The sequence below is a fragment of the Aquarana catesbeiana genome, linkage group LG04 (assembly GCF_042186555.1).
Source record: "Aquarana catesbeiana isolate 2022-GZ linkage group LG04, ASM4218655v1, whole genome shotgun sequence".
NCBI lineage: Eukaryota > Metazoa > Chordata > Amphibia > Anura > Ranidae > Aquarana > Aquarana catesbeiana.
The window spans coordinates 26791395-26815930 of NC_133327.1; the positions used below are offsets into that span (position 1 = coordinate 26791395).

Below are 24536 nucleotides of genomic sequence, written 5' to 3' on the forward strand. Positions count from 1 at the left end.
TGAGATCACTTGTCTTTAATTAACTTAAAATTCAAGTAAAGCTTTCAAAAATAGATGGGTTCTATAAGTTTCTGGTGATTTATATTTCGACTGGAGTTCTTCTTAAACACACTGCTGTCTCTTAAAGGAGTGGGAAGCAAAGTAATCCTGCAGGTGAATAGCAGGCATTACAGATATATGGAATAATTCCATTCAGTAACATTTTGCAGAAGACATGCATACTGATTTCTTTATTCAGAGCATGTTGCTTTTGTTTTGGGATATTTAGTTCTTTGTAGTTGTCTTTTTTTCCTATCTGATCATTATTTGTATACCATTGCTTTTTAAGTTGGTAATGAGGGGCCTTTTGAGTGACACAAGAGCAGGTCGGGGCTAGATAAAAGAAGCTTCTGTTATCCTCCAGGAAACATTTAAGCCCATTGCTCCCTTGAAATGAACAAATAATATCTTAACCACTTCAGCCCTGGAAGGATTTACCCCCTTCCTGACCAGAGCATTTTTTCGCAATATGGCACTGCTTCGCTTTAACTGACAATTGCGTGGTCGTGCGAAGTTGCACCCAAACACAATTGGCGTCCTTTTTTTCCCACAAATAGGTGTTTCTTTTGGTGGTATTTGATCACCTCTGCGGTTTTTAGTTCTTGCGCTATAAACAAAAGAAGAGTGACAAGTTTGAAAAAAACACAATATTTTTTACTTTTTGCTATAATAAATATCCCAATTAAAAAAAAAATTAAAATCTTTCCTCAGTTTAGGCCGATATGTATTCTTCTACATATTTTTGGTAAAACAAATCGCAATAAGCGTATATTGATTGGTTTGCGCAAAAGTTATAGCGTCTACAAAATAGGGGATAGATTTATGGAACTTTTATTAATAATTTTTTTACTATTAATGGCGGCGATCTGCGATTTTTATCGTGACTGTGACATTGCGGCGGACATATCGAACACTTTTGACACTATTTTGGGACCATTCACATTTATACAGTGATCAGTGCTATAAAAATGCACTGATTACTGTATAAATATCACTGGCAGGGAAGGGGTTAATGTTGGGGGCTATCAAGGGGTTAAATGTGTTTACTAGGGAGTGATTCTAACTGTAGGGGGAGAGAATTCACAAGAGGAGGAGAACGATCGGTGTTCCTCTGTACTAGGAACACACGATCGGTCTCCTCTCCCCTGACAGGACTTGGATCTGTGTGTTTACACACACAGATCCATGTCCCTGCTCTGTTACTGGCAATCACGGGTGCCCGGAAGACATTGTGGCCGCCGGGCACGCGCATCTGCTCCCGAGTGACAGCTGAGAAGCTGAGGACGTCATATGAAGGAAGTCAAAAAGACCTCCGATCTCACATTTACACAAAAATGCGATTTAAAAAAAAAAAATGAAAGTTAATTTGAAAAAAAAAATGTTGCTTTAAGAGCTATTGGTGTAAGTGACATTTTGATGTCGCTTACGCCCTGCAATGGCATGGAGATGGGTGGGATCCATCTTCCCCTCACTCATCTCCATACCTAACAGGGAGAAGGTATCTGGTAAGTGGTGGAGGGCACCAGAGAGCGGCGGGAGGGGGGGCTCTCTCCCACCACCGATAAAAGTGATCTACAGTAAATCCGCCGCAGAGACCACTTTTATCTGAAAGTGGAACGCCTGCTGAAGAAGAGGATACCGGGGTTATGGCAGCTGGTCCGGAAGTGGTTATCCATGAGCAAACGAACACCTGATGTGCACAAGCTCATCTCTACTGGCAACCAACTACAGTGAGACAATAAACAAATGGTAATGAACATGTACAATATGCAATGGCAGCTGCTCCATTAGGGGTGCAGGGGCGCCACCCCCCTGATCCATGCGCTTGGCCCCTAATCTACATGCAGGGCGCTGGACGCATGGATTTCAATGTTTTTTTTAAGTACATGATTAGAGCCTGAAGCTCTAATTGGCTTCAAAAAGGGTGGCCTTGGGGCACAGAGCACTGCGCCCTGAGCCCACCCAGTTGTGTGACATTAGCAAATTATTATTCGCTAATGTCTTCCTGCTTCTCCTCTCGGCCAATCAGGAAGCGGGTCCTAAAACCAGATTAGCCAGGGAGTCTTAGGACTCCCGGCTAATCGGGTCTCAGGACCCACTTCCTGTTCGGCACGGAGGAGAAGCAATACCTGTTTGGCCGGGAGAAGAAGCAACAACCCCGGCTCTTCCCTCGGCTTGCTGGAGAAAGAGCAGCAGGTGGAGGGGCGGAGGGGTATTGTATGTAATGTATGTAGTTAGTATATAATGTATTTGCTTTGTTATTTTTTGACATGCGTTGCCCTTCCATGTGCTCCTTGCTGCAAAGGCCAGTTATAGGTTGGGGTGTTTGCCTTTTGTTTATACTGTTGGTTAATTGGTGCATGGGGCGCATTGGATACCTTTGCTGCCATTGTGCTATTGCTGGGTGTCCAGTGGGCTCCCTCCAGGCATACCTGCTCTCATGTCCATTATTATATATTTGCTCCAACTTTGGTTTTAATGTAAACTATTAGACGGGACAATTTGGTTTGTTGCAGGCTGGCTGGTTAGTGAGCTGGGAATTTTTCTTTGTTGTATTATGTAATGTATGTGCCTTACTTTGGTGGTCATCTGGAATAGGGATAAGCTGATGGTTCGAATGCCCAAAATGTTGCCCCTTCAGTGGGAAATCACCAGGAATCCCTGCCACATAAGCAAGGGAGTGGAGATAGCGGTGACATCACTGCCATGGCCAAATTTGGTCAATGATATCACCACTATCCCTGTTCCTTGCCTTATTTACAGTATCTTACAAAAGTGAGAACACCCCTAACAGTTTTGTAAATATTTTATTATATCTTTTCATGTGAAAACACTGAAAAAATGACACTTTGCTACAATGTAAAGTAGTGGGTGTACAGCTTGTATAACAGTGTAAATTTGCTGTCCCCTCAAAATAACTCAGCACACAGTCATTAATGTCTAAACCGCTGGCAACAAAAGTGAGTACACCCCTAAGTGAAAATGTCCAAATTGGGCCCAATTAGCCATTTTCCCTCCCCAGGTGTGAATGGGGAGCAGGTGTGTTAAATTTGGTGTTATCGCTCTCACTCTCTCATACTAGTCACTGGAAGTTCAACATGGCACCTCATAGCAAAGAACTCTGTGAGGATCTGAAAAAAAAATTGTTTCCTACATAAAGATGGCATAGGCTATAAGAAGATTGCCAAGACCCTGAAACTGAGCTGCAGAACGGTGGCCTAGACCATACAGCGGTTTAACAGGACAGGTTCCATTCAGAACAGGCCTCGCCATGGTTGCCCAAAGAAGTTGAGTACACGTGCTCAGGGTCATATCCAGAGGTTGTCTTTGGGAAATAGACGTATGAGTGCTGCCAGCATTGCTGCAGTGGTTGAAGGGGTGGGGGGGGTCAGCCTGTCAATGCTCAGACCATATGCCGCACACTGCATCAAATTGATCTGCATGACTGGCGTCCCAGGAGGAAGCCTCTTCTAAAGATGGTGCGCAAAAAAGCCCGCAAACAGTTCACTGAAGACAGACAGACTAAGGACATGGATTACTGGAACCATGTCCTGTGGTCTGATGAGACCAAGATAAACTTATTTGATTCAGATGGTGTCTAGCGTGTGTAGCGGCAACCAGGTGAGGAGTACAAAAACAAGTGTGTCTTGCCTAAAGTCAAGCATGGTGGTGGGAGTGTCATGGTCTGGGGCTGCATGAGTGCTGCCAGCAATGGGGAGCTACAGTTCATTGAGGGAACCATGAATGCCAACATGTACTGTGACATACTGAAGCAGAGCATGATCCCCTCCCTTCGGAGACTGGGCCGCAGGGCAGTATTCCAACATAACAACCCCAAACACACCTCCAAGAAGACCACTGCCTTGCTAAAGAAGCTGAGGGTAAAGGTGATGGACTGGCCAAGCATGTCTCCAGACCTAAACCCTATTGAGCATTGACTGTAGGTCCAAGTCCCCCAAGGGGACTTTACTACACTTTAAGGGTCTGGTTTGGATGTTTAAGACAACCTCAAACATTTTTTTTTGTGTGGAGCCCCCCTTAAAATCGATACTTGACTCAAAAGGGGCTGGGATGCTTTTTAGTGGGGACTCCAAGCTAATTTTTTTTTCATTCTTGCTGTAGGATGTGCTAAAGCAAGAGTGACATTTACAAAGAAAAAAAAAAAACAGGACACAGATCTTTCCAAAGTGGGGCTCCACACAAAAAAAATATGTTTGAGGTCATCCTAAACATCCAAACCAGACCCTTAAAGTGGTAGTAAAGTCCCCTTGGTGACTTGAACCTACAGGTAAACTTATTCCTTGTACCTACAGGTAAGCTTTAATTTAAGTTTACCTGTAGGTTAGTGGGACTTTTTTTTCTTGCTGTAGGATGTGCTACAGAAAAAGTGACATTTACAAATAAAATTTAAAAAAAGAACACAGACCATTCCAAAGGTCTGAGTCCTATCCATTTATGTTTTTTTTATACTTTTCTTGAAATGCTGCGGATGTGTTATAAGGACATCATGGACTACTTAAAGCAATGGTTTAACATCTGTACAGTCCCTCGCTGGCTTTGGCATCTTCTCTCTCATATCAGTTTATTTCATTTATTGCTCAACATTTTTTTTTTACCTTGGATTTGATTTATTGCATCTTACATTTCTGTGGAAAACGTTCTCATTTCACTGGAATTGAATTCCCCAGCACGTTTATACAACATAAAAGGTGAGGACTCTTTACTCAAGGAAAAAGTCAACATCCGTATTGATAAAGCTTTGTATATAAACCTGATCGAGGAAGTATCACTGCAGAGGAAGATTTTGGAATAAGACACATTTTCATTGTCAGGTACAGTAATAATGGGCAAAAGAAAAAAAGAAAAGAGAAAATGAGCTATAGGTTACGCTTGTGGCAGGAAGTATTATGCTTATGTTTTTACAATATTGTATATAGGTTTATAGAGCCAGTATGCTTAACCACTTGTCTTTTTTTTTTTTTACTTTTTTGCACTCTGCATTGAATCTGCATTTTGTGCCTGAAATTACTGCAACCCCCCCCAAAAAGTATTAGTTTTCTAAGACCCTGAAAAAGAAAATTATTATAGTTGCAATTTTTTATGTCACACAATATAAGTGCAGTTGTTTATCAAATGCATATTTTTAGGAAAAAATACACTAAAATTAGATAAAAAACACAATATAATACCCAATTTTCTTGGTAAAATATAAAAGATGGAGTTGTGTTGAGTAAATAGATACCAAACATGTCAAGTCTTAAAACTGTGCACACCTGTGAAATCGCAATAGACTATGGTACCCAAAATTTTACATAGACAATGCTGTAAATCTTTAACATGTTACCAGTTTACAGTAGATTAAACTGTGAATTTGGCCTGGGAATTATTGCTCTCATTACGATGTTTGTGATGATACCTCACATGTATGGCGCAATTCATGTTACATACACACGCTTGCCCTAAACTGTGCTTTTTTTGTGGGGTGTGTGCAGGGGTGACTTGGGTACTTTACATTTTTTTTATAATTTTGATGTTTTTTTTGTCTTTTCTTTATTTACTCTTTTTATTTTTTTACTTTATTGCCATCACATAGGGGTTGTGTTATAGCATGGGCAGGTGACAGGTCCTTTTTATTAAGACATTGGGGGTCTATTAGACCCTCTGTGTCTCCCCTACCTTCCAGTGCCAATATTCCAGAATAGAACAAGCTGGGATAGCTGCATCCTCAGCTACTCTAGCTAAGAAATGACAGCTGTGACCCTGGAAAGTCCGGCTGCTTTAACCAGGGAAGCCGTTTCACATGGTCCCAGGCTCCCCACTGTGCTCATTCTGAGGGCTCCCACATCCATACTAGATTTTTTTGTTTATGTTATATTAAGGAGCACATAACAAGAGGAGCTGGAACGCACAAAAGTGGGTGGAAACACATAATTTTCCCAGCTGGACAGGATCACAGTTGGGGTTTTTGGCAGGGAGATCCAGCAAGCTCAACCTTTTATCAAAGTATGATTTTTAGGTGGAATAACCCTTTAACCAGACCGCCCACAGTCGTTTTACTTGATGACTTTGAAGGAGGATATCGTTGTTTTGGCAGCAGCTAGCTGTAATAACCCCGGTATCCTCTTCTTCAGCGGGCGGTACGCTACAAGATAAAAGTGGTCTCTGCGGCTGATTCGCCGCGAGATCACTTTTATTGGCAGCGGGTGAGGGGCTCCCCCTTCCGCCGGGATCTGGTGCCCTCCGCCACTTACCAGAGCCGTCGGCATCGGTGGAGGTGATCGCGTCTGTCCCTTTGCTGGGTATGGAGACGAGTGAGGGGAAGATGGCCCCCCACCCGTCTCCATATCACTGCAGGGTGGAAGCAATGTCAAAACGTCACTTCCGCCCATAGCTCTTAAAGGGCTATTTTTTTTTTTTAAATGACAAAATGTATTATTTTTCTTTTTTGCATTTTAATGTAAATATAAGATCTGAGGTCTTTTTGACCCCAGATCTCATATTTAAGAGGTCATGTCATGCTTTATTCTATTACAAGGCGTGTTTACATTCTTTGAAATAGGAATAAAAGTGACACCATTTTTTTTTTTTAAAACAGTGTAAAAATGTAAAAAAAAAAAAAGTAAAATAACGTTCACGTGCAGAAGCGAACGCATCCGTGAGTAGCGTGCGTATATGAAAACGTTGTTCAAACCAAACATGTGAGGTATCTCCGTGATCGGTAGAGCGAGAGCAATCATTCTAGCCCTAGACCTCCTCTGTAATTTAAAACATGCAACCTGTAGAATTTTTTAAACGTCGCCTATGGAGATTTTTAAGGGTAAATGTTTCTCGCCATTCCACGAGCGGGCGCAATTTTGAAGAGTGACATGTTGGGTATCAATTTACTTGGCGTAACATTATCTTTCACATTATAAAAATAAAATTGGGCTAACTTTACTGTTGTTTTATTTTTTAATTTAAAAAAGTGTACTTTTTTCAAAAAAAGTGTGCTTGTAAGAATGCTGCGCAAATACGGTGTGACAGAAAGTATTGCAATGACCACCATTTTATTCTATAGGGTGTTAGAAATAAGAATGTATAATGTTTGGGGGGTCTAAGTAATTTTCTAGCAAAAAAAACCTGTTTTTAACTTGTAAACAACAAATCTCAGAAAGAGGCTCGGTCATTAAGTGGTTAAGTAATATTTGTGAGTGCTTTTCTTTTGTTTTTAGGCTGGGTTCACACTGGTGCGATCCCAGACAGGCATGCCTGTGCACATCACATGTGATATCTGTGCAGTGTGAATTCCATAGAATTCGGACCAAAATAGTGCAGGAACTTTTCTTTTGTCTGCACTGGAATGGGATTGCTTGGGTGTTTAGACCCATGCCATCCAATTCCATCCGATTTCACATTTCACACTGTGTTCTGAAAAACAATTTGGGGGTGTCATTAACTTTATTTTGTTACCCGCAGTGGTTCGCTGCAGAGAGCAGTGTGAACTGCCTGCGAGACAGATGTGATGAGGGAACCTGCACAGGAATTGCCGTGGTTCCCGCATTGCACCGGTGTGAACCCAGCCTTAAAGTGGTTGTAAACCCTTACATATACCTAGTGAAGTGACTGGGCTCATATGATACGTGGAGATTAATCCTCCTACATAAGCTGTACCTGTTTATGTGAAGCCCTCTCTCCTCTACAGCCATTTAAAGTGCTGATTTTTTAAAGCTTGTCTCAAAGTCCAGAAAAGGGGGTAGAGAGCCGAAGTTACACTCTGCAGAGTTTAGCGAGCTGATTGGAGGGAAGAGACACAACTTCCTCCGCACAGCTCACAGGAACAGAGCTGAGGCAGTCAATCACAGGCCGTGTGCTTGAGATCTCTCCCCGTCACCATTTTTCTCTTTTTGTCAGGAAAACTTGTCGGGAGTGTCTCATGCTGATGGCAGAGGAACGAAGCAGCAGACAGAAGTGACATTTAATGCTCTGGATTGAGACAAGTACACACTATAGAGCAGGGGCCTCCAAACTTTCCAAACAAAGGGCCCCTTTACTATCCTTCCAACTTTAAGGGTGCAAAACTGTGGCCAGTGGGAGAAGAAAGTGCCCTGGCATCAGTGGGAGTATACAATGCCCCGTCATTGGTGTCAGTGGGGGGGAATAGTGCCCCGCCATTGGTGTCAGTGGGGGGAATAGTGCCCCACCATTGGTGTCACTGGGAGGAATAGTGCCCCACCATTGGTGTCAGTGGGAGGAATAGTGCCCCACCATTGGTATCAGTGGGAGGAATAGTGCCCCACCATTGGTGTCAGTGGGAGGAATAGTGTCCCATCATTGGTGTCAGTGGGAGGAATAGTGTCCCATCATTTGTGTCAGTGGGGGGGAATAGTGTCCCATCATTGGTGTCAGTGGGGAGGAATAGTGTCCCATCATTGGTGTCAGTGGGAGGAATAGTGTCCCATCATTGGTGTCAGTGGGAGGAATAGTGTTCCATCATTGGTGTCAGTGGGAGGAATAGTGTTCCATCATTGGTGTCAGTGGGGGGGAATAGTGTCCCATCATTGGTGTCAGTGGGGGGGAATAGTGTCCCATCATTGGTGTCAGTGGGGGGAATAGTGTCCCATCATTGGTGTCAGTGGGGGGAATAGTGTCCCATCATTGCTGTCAGTGGGAGGAATAGTGTCCCATCATTAGTGTCAGTGGGGGGGAATAGCGTCCCATCATTGGTGTCAGTGGGGGGGGATAGTGTCCCATCATTGGTGTGAGTGGGGGGAATAGTGTCCCATCATTGCTGTCAGTGGGAGGAATAGTGTCCCATCATTGGTGTCAGTGGGGGGAATAGTGTCCCATCATTGGTGTCAGTGGGGGGGAATAGTGCTCCATTGTTGGTATCAATGGGAGGAATAGTGACCCATCATTGTTATCAATGGGAGGAATAGTGTTCGATCATTGGTATCAATGAGAGGAATAGTGCCACATCATTGGTATCAATGGGAGGATTAGTGTTCGATCATTGGTGTCAGTGGAAAAAATAGTGACCTATTGTCAGTGTCAGTGACAGGAACTATGCCCCACTGTTGCTGACAGCGGGGGGAATAGTGCCCCAAGGGCCGGATGAAAGCAAACCTTGAGCAGAGGAGTTTCCTGATAAATATTGGTGGTGTGTGGCTGGTCGGAGAATTAAGAAGAGGAGGAAATCCAGGGATAAAAAAGTTGTTTTCATCCTGAGGAGATGAATGAGACCCCTTTAAGGAGAATAAGCTTAGTGACCTATTTACTTGATAGGTGAATACAACCAGGTGAACACACTCTGTGAATGGTGATAGAACTCACTTTGAACACTGCATGTTGGAGTAGTTAATTCAGGCACAGTGGATATATTGTATCATCATAAAAGGACTGGTTTATGGAGCATTTTTATTTAATCACATAAACATTAAGTTAATAGAATGTACAGTATATAAGATATATGTATATGAGTTATTAGATGTTTTAACACATGCGTATCGATTTGTATGTGTATGTGTATATATATATATATATATATATATATATATATATATATATATATATATATATATATATATATATAAATATATACATGATATATTGGCACATAATATATAGTGATATTGGTTAGATGGCGACATATTTTTAAGGTATATGTTGCGCTGCACTTTTTGATAGATTTATACTTTTAGGTGTGGGACATCTCAGTGTATGCAGCAATACAAATAATTGTTTTTCACAAGGTTTAATAAGTAGTATTGTATATGATTAATTTGATTAGGGGTTGAATACTGGTCGCACAGAGAATCATCTTCATATTCTAAGTTCATCTTTAAAGGATAAGTTCACCTTTTGTAACATGTTACGTTACACCCATATTCAGGGAGGGTGTAACATGTAACATGTTACAAAAGGACCGGCCCCTGCTCCCCCCTGATCCCCTGTTGTGACAGCTAGTGGGGATTTTCTCATCTGCTAGCTGTCAAAAGCGTCACTCATCCATGGTATTCTCTGGATGGCAAAACTATAAGTCCCAACATCCTTTGCGGCTGTCAGCTTGTTGTTATCAGTGAACTACCACGGCGCTGTTGAGCACTGTAGTAGTTCATTGATTCTTCCTGTTATGCCTCATACACACGATTGGACATTCTGACAACAAGATCCATGTTTTTTTTCCGACTGATGTTGGCTCAAACTTGTCTTGCATACACACGGTCACACAAAGTTGGTCGGAAATTCCGAACGTCAAGAACGCAGTGACGTACAACACGTACGGCAAGCCGAGAAAAATGAAGTTCAATAGCCAGTGCTGCTCTTCTGCTTGATTTCGAGCATGCGTGGAACTTTGTGTGTCGGAATTGTGTACACACAATCCGAATTTACGACAACGGATTTTGTTGTCGGAAAATTTGAGAACCAGCTCTCAAATTTTGTGCAACGGAAATTCCGATGGAAACTGTCCGATGGAGCCTACACACGATCGGAATTTCCGACAAAAGGCTCCCATCGAACATTTTCCGTCGGAAAATCCGACCGTGTGTACGAGGCATTAGTGTGCATCTGCTTGCCTGTACGTGGTACAAGCAAACAGATGCACTGACAAGTCTGCAGGAGTCCTGCATGGTGTCAGTGATCTGCTGATCATTGGTGCCATGCTTTATAGGCTCCCAAAACAAAAAAATAGTAAATGCACTTTTTTTTGTACCTGCAAAAAAATGTGCATTTATTATTTTTTGTTAAAAGTTGTTTTTTGTTATCCTTTAAGTAAAAAATATTAAATGCACATATTTTTTCAGGAAAAAAAAATGTGCATTTATTATTTTTTTTCTGACGAACCTGTAGAGCACCCTTTCTCAACCTTCTCAACACAGAAGAACCCTTGAAACAACTTTTCTCAGGGAACCCCTGCTAAAAATGTCTATATCTACAACTCATGATTAGGGATGAGCTTCGAGTTCGAGTCGAACTCATGTTCGACTCGAACATTGGCTGTTCGCAAGTTCGCCGAACAGCGAACAATTTGGGGTGTTCGCGGCAAATTCGAATGCCGCGGAACACCCTTTAAAAGTCTATGGGAGAAATCAAAAGTGCTAATTTTAAAGGCTTATATGCAAGTTATTGTCATAAAAAGTGTTTGGGGACCCGGGTCCTGCCCCAGGGGACATGGATCAATGCAAAAAAAAGTTTTAAAAACGGACATTTTTTCAGGAGCAGTGATTTTATTAATGCTTAAAGTCAAACAATAAAAGTGTAATATCCCTTTAAATTTCGTACCTGGGGGGTGTCTATAGTATGCCTGTAAAGGGGCGCATGTTTCCTGTGTTTAGAACAGTCTGACAGCAAAATGACATTTGGAAGGAAAAAACTCATTTAAAACTACCCGCGGCTATTGCATTGCCGACAATACACATAGAAGTTCATTGATAAAAACGGCATGGGAATTCCCCACAAGGCAACCCCGAACCAAAATAAAAAAAAAAAAAATGATGTGGGGGTCCCCCTAAATTCCATACAAGGCCCTTCAGGTCTGGTATGGATATTAAGGGGAACCCCAGCCAAAATTTAAAAAAAAAATTGACGTGGGGTTCCCCCTAAATTCCATACCAGACCCTTCAGGTCTGGTATGGATTTTAAGGGGAACCCCGCGCCAAAAAAAAAAAAAAAAAACGGCGTGGGGTCCCCCTAAAAATCCATACCAGACCCTTATCCGAGCATGCAACCTGGCAGGCCGCAGGAAAAGAGGGGGGGGACGAGAGTGCGGCCCCCCCCCTCCTGAACCGTACCAGGCCACATGCCCTCAACATTGGGAGGGTGCTTTGGGGTAGCCCCCCAAAACACCTTGTCCCCATGTTGATGAGGACAAGGGCCTCATCCTCACAACCGTGGCCGGTGGTTGTGGGGGTCTGCGGGCGGGGGGCTTATCGGAATCTGGAAGCCCCCTTTAACAAGGGGACCCCCAGATCCCGGCCCCCCCCCTGTGTGAAATGGTAAGGGGGTACTTACCCCTACCATTTCACTAAAAAACTGTCAAAAATGTTAAAAATGACAAGAGACAGTTTTTGACAATTCCTTTATTTAAATGCTTCTTCTTTCTTCCTTCATCTTCTTCTTCTTCTGGTTCTTCTGGCTCTTCTGGTTCTTCCTCCGGCGTTCTCGTCCAGCATCTTCTCCGCGGCGTCTTCTATCTTCTTCTCCTCGGGCCGCTCCGCACCCATGGCATGAGGGGAGGCTCCCGCTCTTCTCTTCATCTTCTTCTCTTCTTCATCTTCTTCTTCATCTTCTTCTTCTTCTTCTCTTCTTCATGTCTTCTCCGGGCCGCTCCGCAGCCATGCTGTGGCATGGAGGGAGGCTCCCGCTGTGTGACGGCGTCTCTTCGTCTGACGGTTCTTAAATAACGGGGGGCGGGGCCACCCGGTGACCCCGCCCCCCTCTGACGCACGGTGACATGACGGGACTTCCCTGTGGCATTCCCCGTGACGTCACAGGGAAGTCCCGTCAAGTCACCGTGCGTCAGAGGGGGGCGGGGTCACCGGATGGCCCCGCCCCCCATTATTTAAGAACCGTCAGACGAAGAGACGCCGTCACACAGCGGGAGCCTCCCTCCATGCCACAGCATGGCTGCGGAGCGGCCCGGAGAAGACATGAAGAAGAGAAGAAGAAGAAGAAGATGAAGAAGAAGATGAAGAAGAAGATGAAGAAGAGAAGAAGATGAAGAGAAGAGCGGGAGCCTCCCCTCATGCCATGGGTGCGGAGCGGCCCGAGGAGAAGAAGATAGAAGACGCCGCGGAGAAGATGCTGGACGAGAACGCCGGAGGAAGAACCAGAAGAGCCAGAAGAACCAGAAGAAGAAGAAGATGAAGGAAGAAAGAAGAAGCATTTAAATAAAGGAATTGTCAAAAACTGTCTCTTGTCATTTTTAACATTTTTGACAGTTTTTTAGTGAAATGGTAGGGGTAAGTACCCCCTTACCATTTCACACAGGGGGGGGGGCGGGATCTGGGGGTCCCCTTGTTAAAGGGGGCTTCCAGATTCCGATAAGCCCCCCGCCCGCAGACCCCCACAACCACCGGCAATGGTTGTGAGGATGAGGCCCTTGTCCTCATCAACATGGGGACAAGGTGTTTTGGGGGGCTACCCCAAAGCACCCTCCCAATGTTGAGGGCATGTGGCCTGGTACGGTTCAGGAGGGGGGGGCCGCACTCTCGTCCCCCCCTCTTTTCCTGCGGCCTGCCAGGTTGCGTGCTCGGATAAGGGTCTGGTATGGATTTTTAGGGGGACCCCACGCCGTTTTTTTTTTTTTTTTTTGGCGCGGGGTTCCCCTTAAAATCCATACCAGACCTGAAGGGTCTGGTATGGAATTTAGGGGGAACCCCACGTCAATTTTTTTTTTAAATTTTGGCTGGGGTTCCCCTTAATATCCATACCAGACCTGAAGGGCCTTGTATGGAATTTAGGGGGACTCCCACATCATTTTTTTTTTTTAATTTTGGTTCGGGGTTGCCCTGTGGGGAATTCCCATGCCGTTTTTATCAATGAACTTCTATGTGTATTGTCGGCAATGCAATAGCCGCGGTAGTTTTAAATGTGTTTTTTCCTTCAAAATGTCATTTTGCTGTCAGACTGTTCTAAACACGAGAAACATGCGCCCCTTTACAGGCATACTATAGACACCCCCCAGGTATGAAATTTAAAGGGATATTACACTTTTATTGTTTGACTTTAAGCATTATTAAAATCACTGCTCCTGAAAAAACGGCCGTTTTTAAAACTTTTTTTTGCATTGATTCATGTCCCCTGGGGCAGGACCCAGGTCCCCAAACACTTTTATTGACAATAACTTGCATATTAGCCTTTAAAATTAGCACTTTTGATTATTCATGTTCGTGTCCCATAGACTTTAACGGTGTTCGCGTGTTCGAACGAATTTTTTTCCTGTTCGCATGTTCTGGTGCGAACCGAACAGGGGGGTGTTCGGCTCATCCCTACTCATGATACAGTAGTGTGACGGTCAGTGGGAAGAATGCTCCCTACACTGGTGGTCATTGGGAAGAAGTACCCCCTTACAGATAGCTAAAAAGATCAATGGTGTCAATGGGATATTTTCTCAGAGGCAGAAATTGCTCATTCCTCAAGGAACCCCTAACAACCTCTGGAGGGACCCTGGTTGAGAAACCCTGCTGTAGAGCATTGCACACGCTATCAGTAGAAGGGGTGAGTTTCGGGGGGCAGACCTTGAGCATGTTACGCATTACACCCTTAGGCCTCTTTCACACGGGGCAGATCAGTCATGATCCGCCCCGTGAACACACGCTGGCTCAGCGGGGATCGCTCCGCCGATCCCCGCTGAGCAGGAAGATGACAGGTGCATCGCTGCACGCTGTGCAGCGACGGACCTGTCAGAGCGCCACTCTCCCCTATGGGGGGATCGGATGATGACGGTCCGTAGTGTCCGTCGTCATCCGATCCGATCCGAAAACGGAGGGAAAAGTAGGTTTTTCCTCCGTTACACTTTTCGGATCGGAGCGGGGTCGGATGTCAGCGGACATGTCACCGCTGACATCCGACGCTCCATAGGGATGACTGTATGTCCGTTTTTCATCCGAAAACGGATGGATGAAAAACGGACATACGGATCATCCGTGTGAAAGAGGCCTTAATATTGGTGCAACGTGTAACATGCTCCAAAAGGTGAAACTATTCTTTAACATAACTGCAGTTCTATAAATGCATAGTATTTTATATGGTAGTGTAAATCAAGAAAACTACAAATTCCTAAAGTGTGTTTCCTAATAATCATAGTTGAAGATGACGGGTCACGTCCTGCTATGCCTGCTCTGTTTGTTGGCTTGTATCCCAGGTGGGATGTTACTAAGTGAAGGACAACTGGCGAGCGTAACAGAATATATCAAGGATGAAATGACTAGGTAAGATGTATATCTCATTATGAATACTGGCAAAATAAGGTCTGATTGAACAAAAGCCACGAGACCCGTCCTAGCGGTCGGGACCCAGAACGGCTGATTCCGGGTCACCTGATCACTGTGATAGCCTCTGATTGGCTATTATTATTATTATTATTATTATTAATAAACAGGATTTATATAGCGCCAACAGTTTGCACAGCGTTTTACAACATGAGGGCAGACAGTACAATTACAATACAAATCAATACAGGAGGAATCAGAGGGCCCTGCTCGTTAGAGCTTACAATCTAGAGGCTATCACAGTGATCAGTCACTGTAAAGCCTGCCCCCTGTGTTTTCTGTCTTTGTGAATGGACAAGAGATATACAGTATCTCACAAAAGTGAGTACGCCCCTCAAATTTTATTAAATATTGTATTATATCTTTTCATGTGACAACACTGAAGAAATTACTGTTTGCTATAATGTAAGTATTAAGAGTGTACAGCTTGTATAACAGTATACATTTGCTGTCCCCTCAAAATAACTCAACACACAGCCGTTAATGTCTAAACCGCTGGCAACAAAAGCGAGTACACCCCTAAGTGAAAATGTCCAAATTGGGCCCAAAGTTTCAATATTTTTTGTGGCCACCATTATTTTCCAGCACTGCCTTAACCTTCTTGGGCATGGAGTTCACCAGAGCTTCACAGGTTGCCGCTGGAGTCCTCTTCCACTCCTCCATGACAACATCACAGAGCTGGTGGATGTTAGAGACCTTGCGCTCCTCTACCTTCCATTTGAGAATGCCCTACAGATGCTCAATAGGGTTTAGGTCTGGAGACATGCTTGGCCAGTCCATCACCTTTACCCTCAGCTTCTTTAGCAAGGCAGTGGTCATCTTGGAGGTGTGTGTGTTGGGGTCGTTATCATGTTGGAATACTGCCCTGCGGCCCAGTCTCTGAAGGGAGGGGATCAGGCTCTGCTTCAGTATGTCACAGTACATGTTGCCATTCATGATTCCCTTAATGAACTGTAACTACCCAGCGTCCCGGCAGCACTCATGCAGCCCCAGATCATGACACTCCCACCACCATGCTTTACTGTAGGCAAGACACACTTGTCTTTGTACTCCTCACCTGGTTGCCACCACACACGCTTGACACTATCTGAACCAAATAAGTTTATCTTGGTCTCATCAGACCACAGGACATGGTTCCAGTAATCCATGTCCTTAGTCTGCTTGTTTTCAGCAAACTGTTTGCAGGCTTATTTGTGCATCATCTTTAGAAGAGGCTTCCTTATGGGAGGACAGTCATGCAGACCAATTTGATGCAGTGTGCGGCGCATGGTCTCACAGGCTGACCCCCCCACCCCTTCAACCTCTGCAGCAATTCTGGCAGCACTCATACATCTATTTCCCAAAGACAACCTCTGGATATGACGCTGAGCATGTGCACTCAACTTCTTTGGTTGACCATGGCGAGGCCTGTTCTGAGTGAAACCTGTCCCACTGAACCGCTGTATGGTCTTGGCCAACTGTGCTGCAGCTCGGTTTCAGGGTCTTGGCAATCTTTTTATAGCCTAGGCTAACTTTATGTAGAGCAACAATTTTTTTTTTCAGATCCTCAGAGAGTTCTTTGCTATGAGGCACCATGTTGAACTTCCAGTGACCAGTATTAGAGAAGGAGAGCAATAACACCAAATTTAACACACCTGCTCCCCATTCACACCTGAGACCTCGTAACACTAATGAGTCACATGACACCGGGGAGGGAAAATGGCTAATTGGGCCAGATTTGGACATTTTCACTTAGGCTTGGTTTCCACTAGTGCGACTTGTCATGCGACTTGGGACTGCAAAGTCACATGACAAGTCGTACCCCATGATTTCCAATGAGTACTGTTCATATTTGTGCGATTTAAAGTCACAGCAACTTCAAAATAGTCCCTGCACTACTTTGGTCCCATTTTGATGCGACTTGAGGTCCATAGATCTCAAGAATACACAGGCATTGTTTCAAGTCGCAACAAAATCACGTAAAAAAATCACGGCAAATTTTCCCAACTTCCAGGTCGCAATAGTGGAAACCTAGCCTAAGGGATGTAGTCACTTTTGTTGCCAGCAGCCCCTTTCACACTTGTGCGACTTGTCCTGCGACATCAGAATACTAAGTCGCATGACAAGTCATACTCCATGATTTCCAATGAGTACAATTCATATCTGTGCGACTTCAAGTCGCTCCGACTTCAAAGTAGTCCCTGCACTACTTTGGCCTGACTTTGATGTGAGTTGAGGTCCATAGACCTCAAATTTACACAGGCATTCCCTGAATTCACAGGCCACAAAATCGCGGTAAAATCGTGGCAAAATCTCACAACTTTCAAGTCATGGCAGTGTGAAAGGGGCCTTAGACATTAATGGCTGTGTGTTGAGTTAGTTTGAGGGGACAGCAAATTTACACTGTTATACAAGCTGTACACTCACTACTTTACATTGGAGCAAAGTGTCATTTCTTCAGTGTTGTCACATGAAGCCCTGGTTCACATTGCAGAGATTTGGGATGCGATTTGACATGTCAAACGGTATGCCAAAATGGCGGCTATTGCCGGCAATGGCACCGTCCGATTCCCAAAAGTAGTTTCTGTACTACTTTTGGCGACTTCAGGGTGTGATTTCAATAGAAATCTGTGCAGAAACCTGCACAGATGTTTCGGTAATCACCCCCGAATTCGGGACTGACATGTGGGAATGAAATTGTGTGAGTTCAGCTGAACTCGTACGACTTCATTCCCGCTGTCAGTGTGAACCTAGGCTAAAGGATATAATAAAATATTTACAAAAATGTGAGGGGTGTACTCACTTTAGTGAGATACTGTAGATTGTATCATTCTCTGTCCTTGGAGAGATAGAAAAAAAAGTGTGAAAAAAAAAATAAAAAAAAAAATAGAATAACATTTTTTTTTTAAATACCTAGATCAAGGTTTGTCTAGGTCAGTGCTATGGTTAGTAAATAAAGTGATAATGGAATAAAGACGGCGCTGCCCTCAATAGACTAATAAAGTAATAATAAGTGACCCCAAACTCTATATACACTGAGTCAATAAAAATACCCCTAAACACAAAACAGATGCCGCAGTCTCAATAATTTCAACTCTAGTAATACATCAAATTAATAAATTGAAATCCTCCCAGTGAATAGATAAATAAGTGCATAGTATAAGTGATAGAATGAACTGTGATTGAATGTACAATAAGTGTTTCCTCAAAAATCAAAAGTTTTGGGACAAAAAAACGCCAGAGGTGATATAATTATTATGCTGAAAAATAATTAATTGGATGTGTGTGTGTTGCTGATACTGTGGTCTCTACGTATCATTACCATGTGTGTGTGAAAAAGATTCCTAACAATACCAAAAATATTAGAACACCCTGCCACTTATGTGTGAACCATAAAAACATAGAAAACTTGTTTGTGACACCCTATTGCACACTACTATTGGGTATATTGCAGTTATTTAGAGTTGTTTAAAAGTTCGTACAACAGCCATAAGACCAGTTATAAAATTACACATTCAGCACACATTAATTCATAAAAAAAGTCCATGCCAGGGGTCATCCTTTACTGACCAAGATGGAGAAGACAAAATTAACCCTTATAAAAGCTGTAGATTTGAAACTTTAGGGGACACTGCAGTGACTTCCGTGCCTTACACTCAGGACAGTGACTTACAGGTGCACGCCCCCCTATCACACCCCACTCACCAGAGATGAACACCCCTGCAGGGGTACCGAGCAACTGAGTGGGCGTCCCAGGGCATGCGATATTCACTCCAAGTCTGCTTGCTGTCCTCTCCAACGTTCGATCCTCACCGCTGCTCCCAAGAAGTATAGTGATGTGATCAGGATACTACAGCAGTTTGCCACCTTCAGCTCTCCAGTATACCGGAGCAACAGAAAAAACAAAGGGGCCCTCCTTGGTGAAGTACGTTATGTCCAATTTATTGCACAAAATGTTAAGAAAAGGTTACAGTAAAAGTTCCATTTCATTTGTCCACTTGTTTACAAGCCAAAAAAACAAGAAAGATGCATAAGACAAGCACCGCTGTATGCAGGGTTGGAGCCGGCTGCTAGCCGCGGGTGTGCGTTCCACCGTGCGTTCCAGCCAGCACTTCTGGGTTGTGACGTGTGAGCGTGGCTCCGCCTTACGCGTTTCGTCATAGGACGTTTTCAAAGATGGTGCTATGGTTAGTGTTTGGGTCAAGGTCAGGGTCAACGGTCGGTATTTTTGGACAGGATTTTTTTTTTTAAATAGTAACAGCGTCCATGTTTTAGGCAGGATTAAAAAAAAAGCAAAATGCGCACTATTGTTTCTGGGATGTACTACGGGTACAAACAACAACTAACATACACATATGTAGTATCACTGCGATTGTCAGGAGCAGGCGGATTTATTTTGGGTTGTTCTTTGGTAGTAGGTTATGGTAGTGGCAAGAAATATACAGTTAAATTAAAAAAAAAGTGTTTGTTTTTTTTACTAATTTGGGCCAGTTTTCCTTTGATAACAAAAGAATCAGGATATATGCATTACCGTTTACCACCAAATGAAAGCCCAATTTGTCCTGGAAAAAAAAAACAAGGTATAATCCACCTGGATGCACAAAGTAGTTGTGATGATATGTACAGTTTTACTAAGACATGTTAAAATTGCAAAAGTGGGCTTAGATTGGGCTTTAGATTTGTTTTACCGTTAGGCGTGAAGGAGTTAGGGACCTACGAAACATGCATTTATTTTGGAAGTTGGAAGAGCAAGAATATTTTACAATGTTCTTCTAGACAGGAACAAAAGCCAAAGTGAAATTCCCCTGGATATTAGACACGGAAAGTCATCTCTTTGTTTGCTACAGTGTTACAGGGCTCATACTATGAGAGGTCCACTTGTCCTGCCATATATTTGTGCTGAGGTGCATAGACTTGATGGGTGTAGATTTGTACTACCTTGTATGAACTTTTGGATATTAGATTGTTAATTCAAGGCATATTAATCACACCGTTGTATGGATGTTTCCTATATCAGAGTTGTGTTTTGATACACATTTTGAGGAAAGGCCATGTCTAATATTGTGCATTTTTATGTTTAAATGACTGTATTGTATGTGGATCACTTTTATTGTATGGAAGGCCTTATCTGAAAGTACATTGGAGTTACCTGATCAGGCCGGGGCCACTGGGCCACATGAGAAAAATAAAAGGTTGCGCTAATACTAGTAGTGCGTAATGTAAAATCCACAGTGCAAGAGGTTTATACCGTGATCATACATAACAAATAAATAAATATAAAAATAAACCAATGTGCAAAACATATGGTAATGGTGAAAGAAAACAGTCCCATCCAATGAGGCATCAAAAAAATATCATAGTGAGTTTGGATCACCAAAAAATAAAAAATAAAAGTCCAAGTGACAATAGGTATATTTCTGTAATAGCGAAGAGAGGTCCACCACCAGAGAATAGAAGGGGTTACTTCTTACCAGAAGGCCATGACCCCCCACCACAGAGGGTCACAGCAAGCAGAAAACTTTAAAAGCCAAAGGATGAGAACTGCCAGCGGTGTCCACCAGAGGTCATCTCAACATCAGCCACACCAACGAACCCATATCAAAGGTATCATGGAATATAGAAGGGGCTCACATAGTGTAAAACTGATAAAATTTATTGAAATGTAATAAAAAATAAATGAACACTTACAAACATAATAGATAAAACAGCCTTAAGTCCGGCTCCGTGGCCACCGGAGCTCGGACAAACCCGTCCTACTGGAATAAGCTCACTCGGGGGTGACGTCAGCGCGTCGTCTGGCTCCGCCCTACGCGTTTCGTGACATCATCAGGTCTTCCAGGGGCACAGGCGGCGCGCCGCGTCACCTCCCTTAAGTACTAACATGATAGAACCAAGCCTCGCTGTGGATCACTCCACACCATGGGTCATCCAAACCACTGCACAAACTTCCGGTATTCGGATGCGCTCCACGGTGTGAGCGATCAACAGGGGCTGCACGGTCCAGCGATACACACGGACCAACGGACCAAAGCATATGTGGAATCCTATGCATTAAACATGACCAGATAAAACATTGTGCGAATAAACACACTCCCAATATGTATATATAGCTAAATACAGTGTATAAAATAGGATAAGATAAAATGAAACAAATAAACAGTGCCCACATAGATTGACAATGTTAAATCTCTGATTGGAGACAAAAAAATCCAAGTTGGGTGGCCAAAGCCGATCAGACCTGGAAACCAATCGGATCTATATGGGACTGTAGTATTCCCCAAATCGGCCTCTATCTAGTTGCTCAAAGGGTGAATTTATTATGCATTCCTCATCCCTAGAGTCTCGGGGCCACAAAACCGGAAGTGGGATAATGTGTTGATTGTAGTCACCAACTGGGCCACATGTCCTAACAAGAGTTGGCTAATGCAGGGGTCCCCAACCCCAGGCTGCGGATCGGTACCGGTCCGAGGCCTGTTGATGACCGGGCCGCACAGCAGGAGGTAAGTGGCGACTGTAGTCGGTGCTCACTTCCCACAACGCGGCCATGCCTGTGTCTCCTTTCCCGGCTCTCCCACCTCGCTGATGATGTCATCCTATCAGCAGAGCTGGGGAAGGGAGGAGCTCGAGATCTGCACAGAGAGCAGGAGTCTTTTCATATTAACAAGCGGGTAATCATCCACTTGTTAATATGATCCAGATCTGCAGCTCCTCCCTCCCCCAGCTCTGCTGATAGGATGACATTGTCAGGAGGCAGGAGACCTTGGAGAGGACACACAGGCTGAATCCTCTGCCCTGCAGAATGTAGGACTGTGCAGGGGAGGCAGAGAGTAAAAGGGGGCACTGTGATTAGAGAGAAAAGTGTGGGGGGGGGCATGACTACAAGGAGAACTGTGATGGGGGCGGTGATTGCTAGGGGCACTGTAATATAATCATTACGGTGAAGTCCTCTTTTTATCACAGTGCCCATTTACATTATAGTAGGGAGGACCGACTCCGTGAATATCTCTCACCAACCATGAAAATGCCTGGGCCTATCTTTTGTCCCAGTCCGGGCCTGCTTATAGCAGCAACTCAGCAGCACAGCTCCCATTCTCTCCCCTTCCAGCAGAGACTTAGCTGCTCACCTCCCCCTGCTCCCCCTTCCAGCAGTGACTTAGTGGAACAGCTCCCTCTGCTCTCCCCTTCCAGAAATTATTCAACAGCTCAGTTCCTCTTGCCCCCCACCCCCCGTCCTTTCTTGTCTCAGTAGTTCAGCCCTCCCTCTCTGTTCCCTCATCAAGAATGTGACTTGACAGATTCTAGCCAATGAAGACTAAATATTTGGTCTCCCTTACTTTTTAGTACAAAACATATCAATTAGAAATGCAAGGCAATTATGGACACCCCCAGAATGACCACTCTTGTCAAATGCCATCTCACCATATATTAGGTCAATCATAGCACAAGCATCCCCACGCCTTTATGTACATGTAGCTATGGGGCAGGGAATGCCCTGGCCACAGTTGACTGGGTGGCAGTGGGCAGGAGTGACAACTTCCTGCTGGGTTCGGTCCAAACCCAAGTTTGGATCAAACCTGCACTCATCCTTCATGCAGAACCATGTAATCGCTTGTTAAAAAAATAGGCAAGAAGGGACAGTGTACTTTATTTTTAAGTAGTAGCTTTTGAGTTCAGGTCTACATACAACATTTAATAAAAGCAAACCTCATCTGTATGTATTTATATTTATAGTGGATACTTCAACTTTCAACATGCCTATGCAGTGAAGTTCACCTTGGATGAATGCAAACGTCTAAGTACTGATGACATCAAGAAAGCTCTGCGCCAAGAAGATATTAACTCCCTCCGTGAAACAGTCAGAAATTTCGGGGTCTATGAGGGGCACAGAATGGTAGCGGCCTCCTATCGTGGATCATTGCATGCTGAATATCGTCTGTTGCATGGTGAGGGTAAAGTTTCTCCCATTCAGAATCTGATGAACAAAGCCCCGGAGGCCGGATGCATCGTGTTTTTTACCTTATACTCCCCATGTTTAAGCCAGTGTGTTAATACTGGGGATTATTTTAATATTATAAAGGAGCTTTCTGTATTTGATAAGCTAAATGAAGCCCAAAGAGCTTTTGTTTTTAGAAACACATACTCTGATGATAAGGAGAGAACCGAGAAAGAAATCTGGGCCGGTTGGCGGGCACTTGATGAAAAGATGGCTCTATTCAATTGCAAAAACAGTATCTGCCGTCGATGCTTCATAAAACCTGTCCATGGTGGAAAAAGTCTTCCAGTTCAGCAATGCCGTTAACCCTTAATTTAAGGGTATGCCAGGGCAAAAGGAAAAAAAACATATTCAGTACATCTCTAAAACACGTGCATATTTAGTAATGTTTTATTCATTTTAAAAAGGTTGTAAGAATGAAAAAATACCCATTGATCTGCCAGAAATCTAGTGAGCTCTTAATTTCCTCTTTGGGATGTCAACACAGTGGTCTGCTGTACTGAATTGCCAACTAGCATTGTCATTCCTGCCTGCTTAAAGGGGTTGTAAACCCTCCTTTTTTTTTTTTTTTAAATAACAAACATATCATACTTACCTCCACTGTGCAGTTCGTTTTGCACAGAGCGGCCCCAATCCACCTCTTCGCTGCGCTGGTAGCTCCTCTCTGCATCGAGTGTCCACATTGGAGAAGGCTCTTCTAAGGTGGACACCCATGTGGGCACGCTCCCAAGTCCTGCATCTGTGTACCTTCACACAGAATGCAGGATTCGGCCCAGCCCCCCGGCGCCCACGTCATTGGATCTGATTGACAGCAGTGGGAGCCAATGGCTGCGCTGCTATCAATCTGTCCAATCAAGAGCCGAGTCAACGGGCAGAGAGGAAGAGCGTGACTCCACCAAGGGAACACACAGGCTCAGGTAAGCAAACCGGAGGTGGTCAGTGTCAGACATTTTCTCACCTTAATGCAAAAACACAAGGGTTTACAACTCCTTTAACTACAGAATTCTACCTATCCCCTTCCTTCTCTGTTCACTCCTCAGATGTACATTGATTTCTTTCAATGCCACTGCTTTGAATCGCAAAGCGCCTGCCCACACACTGTGTTTAGGTGCTTTGGGAGATATCGTTCTGAAAGAGTGCATTTGTCAATAGGAATTAAGCTCCCAGCAATTGACCCTACAAAAATTTTACAAGGCTGGTGATGATCTCACCAGGAGAAATAAAAGCTATTTCTTGCTACAGGAACAAAGTAAAAGTAAAATAAATCAATGCTGGGACATTATCTAAAGGGGGAGAAGGAAGTTTGATGATAAACTTGGATCATGTCAGAGAATGTTTTGACATAAAAACTCAACTGATTAGAAAGCCAAGCTATTTTAATCAGTATGAATTATCTTGCCCTTTGTTCAATTGAAAAACAAATGCTTGCACGCTTTAGGGAAACTATATTGTTTTTTGGTCAATTTTATTAATTTTAATGATTGCAAATGTATAATTTATAATTGTAGCAAAATCAATGTTTAAATTGTTTCAATTACATTTTTCTTTTGCAAATA

At 43.6% G+C, this 24536-nt stretch overlaps 1 protein-coding gene across 1 annotated transcript; it reads left to right on the forward strand.

Annotated features, from left to right (window-relative positions):
- The first annotated feature begins 4715 nt into the window (after positions 1-4715).
- On the forward strand, positions 4716-24536 carry LOC141139114 (uncharacterized). The gene is made up of 3 exons (XM_073624933.1): positions 4716-4871; positions 14824-14948; positions 22719-24536. The coding sequence occupies exons 2-3, from the start codon at positions 14830-14832 to the stop codon at positions 23284-23286; spliced, it is 687 nt and encodes a 228-aa protein (XP_073481034.1). The 5' UTR covers positions 4716-4871; positions 14824-14829; the 3' UTR covers positions 23287-24536.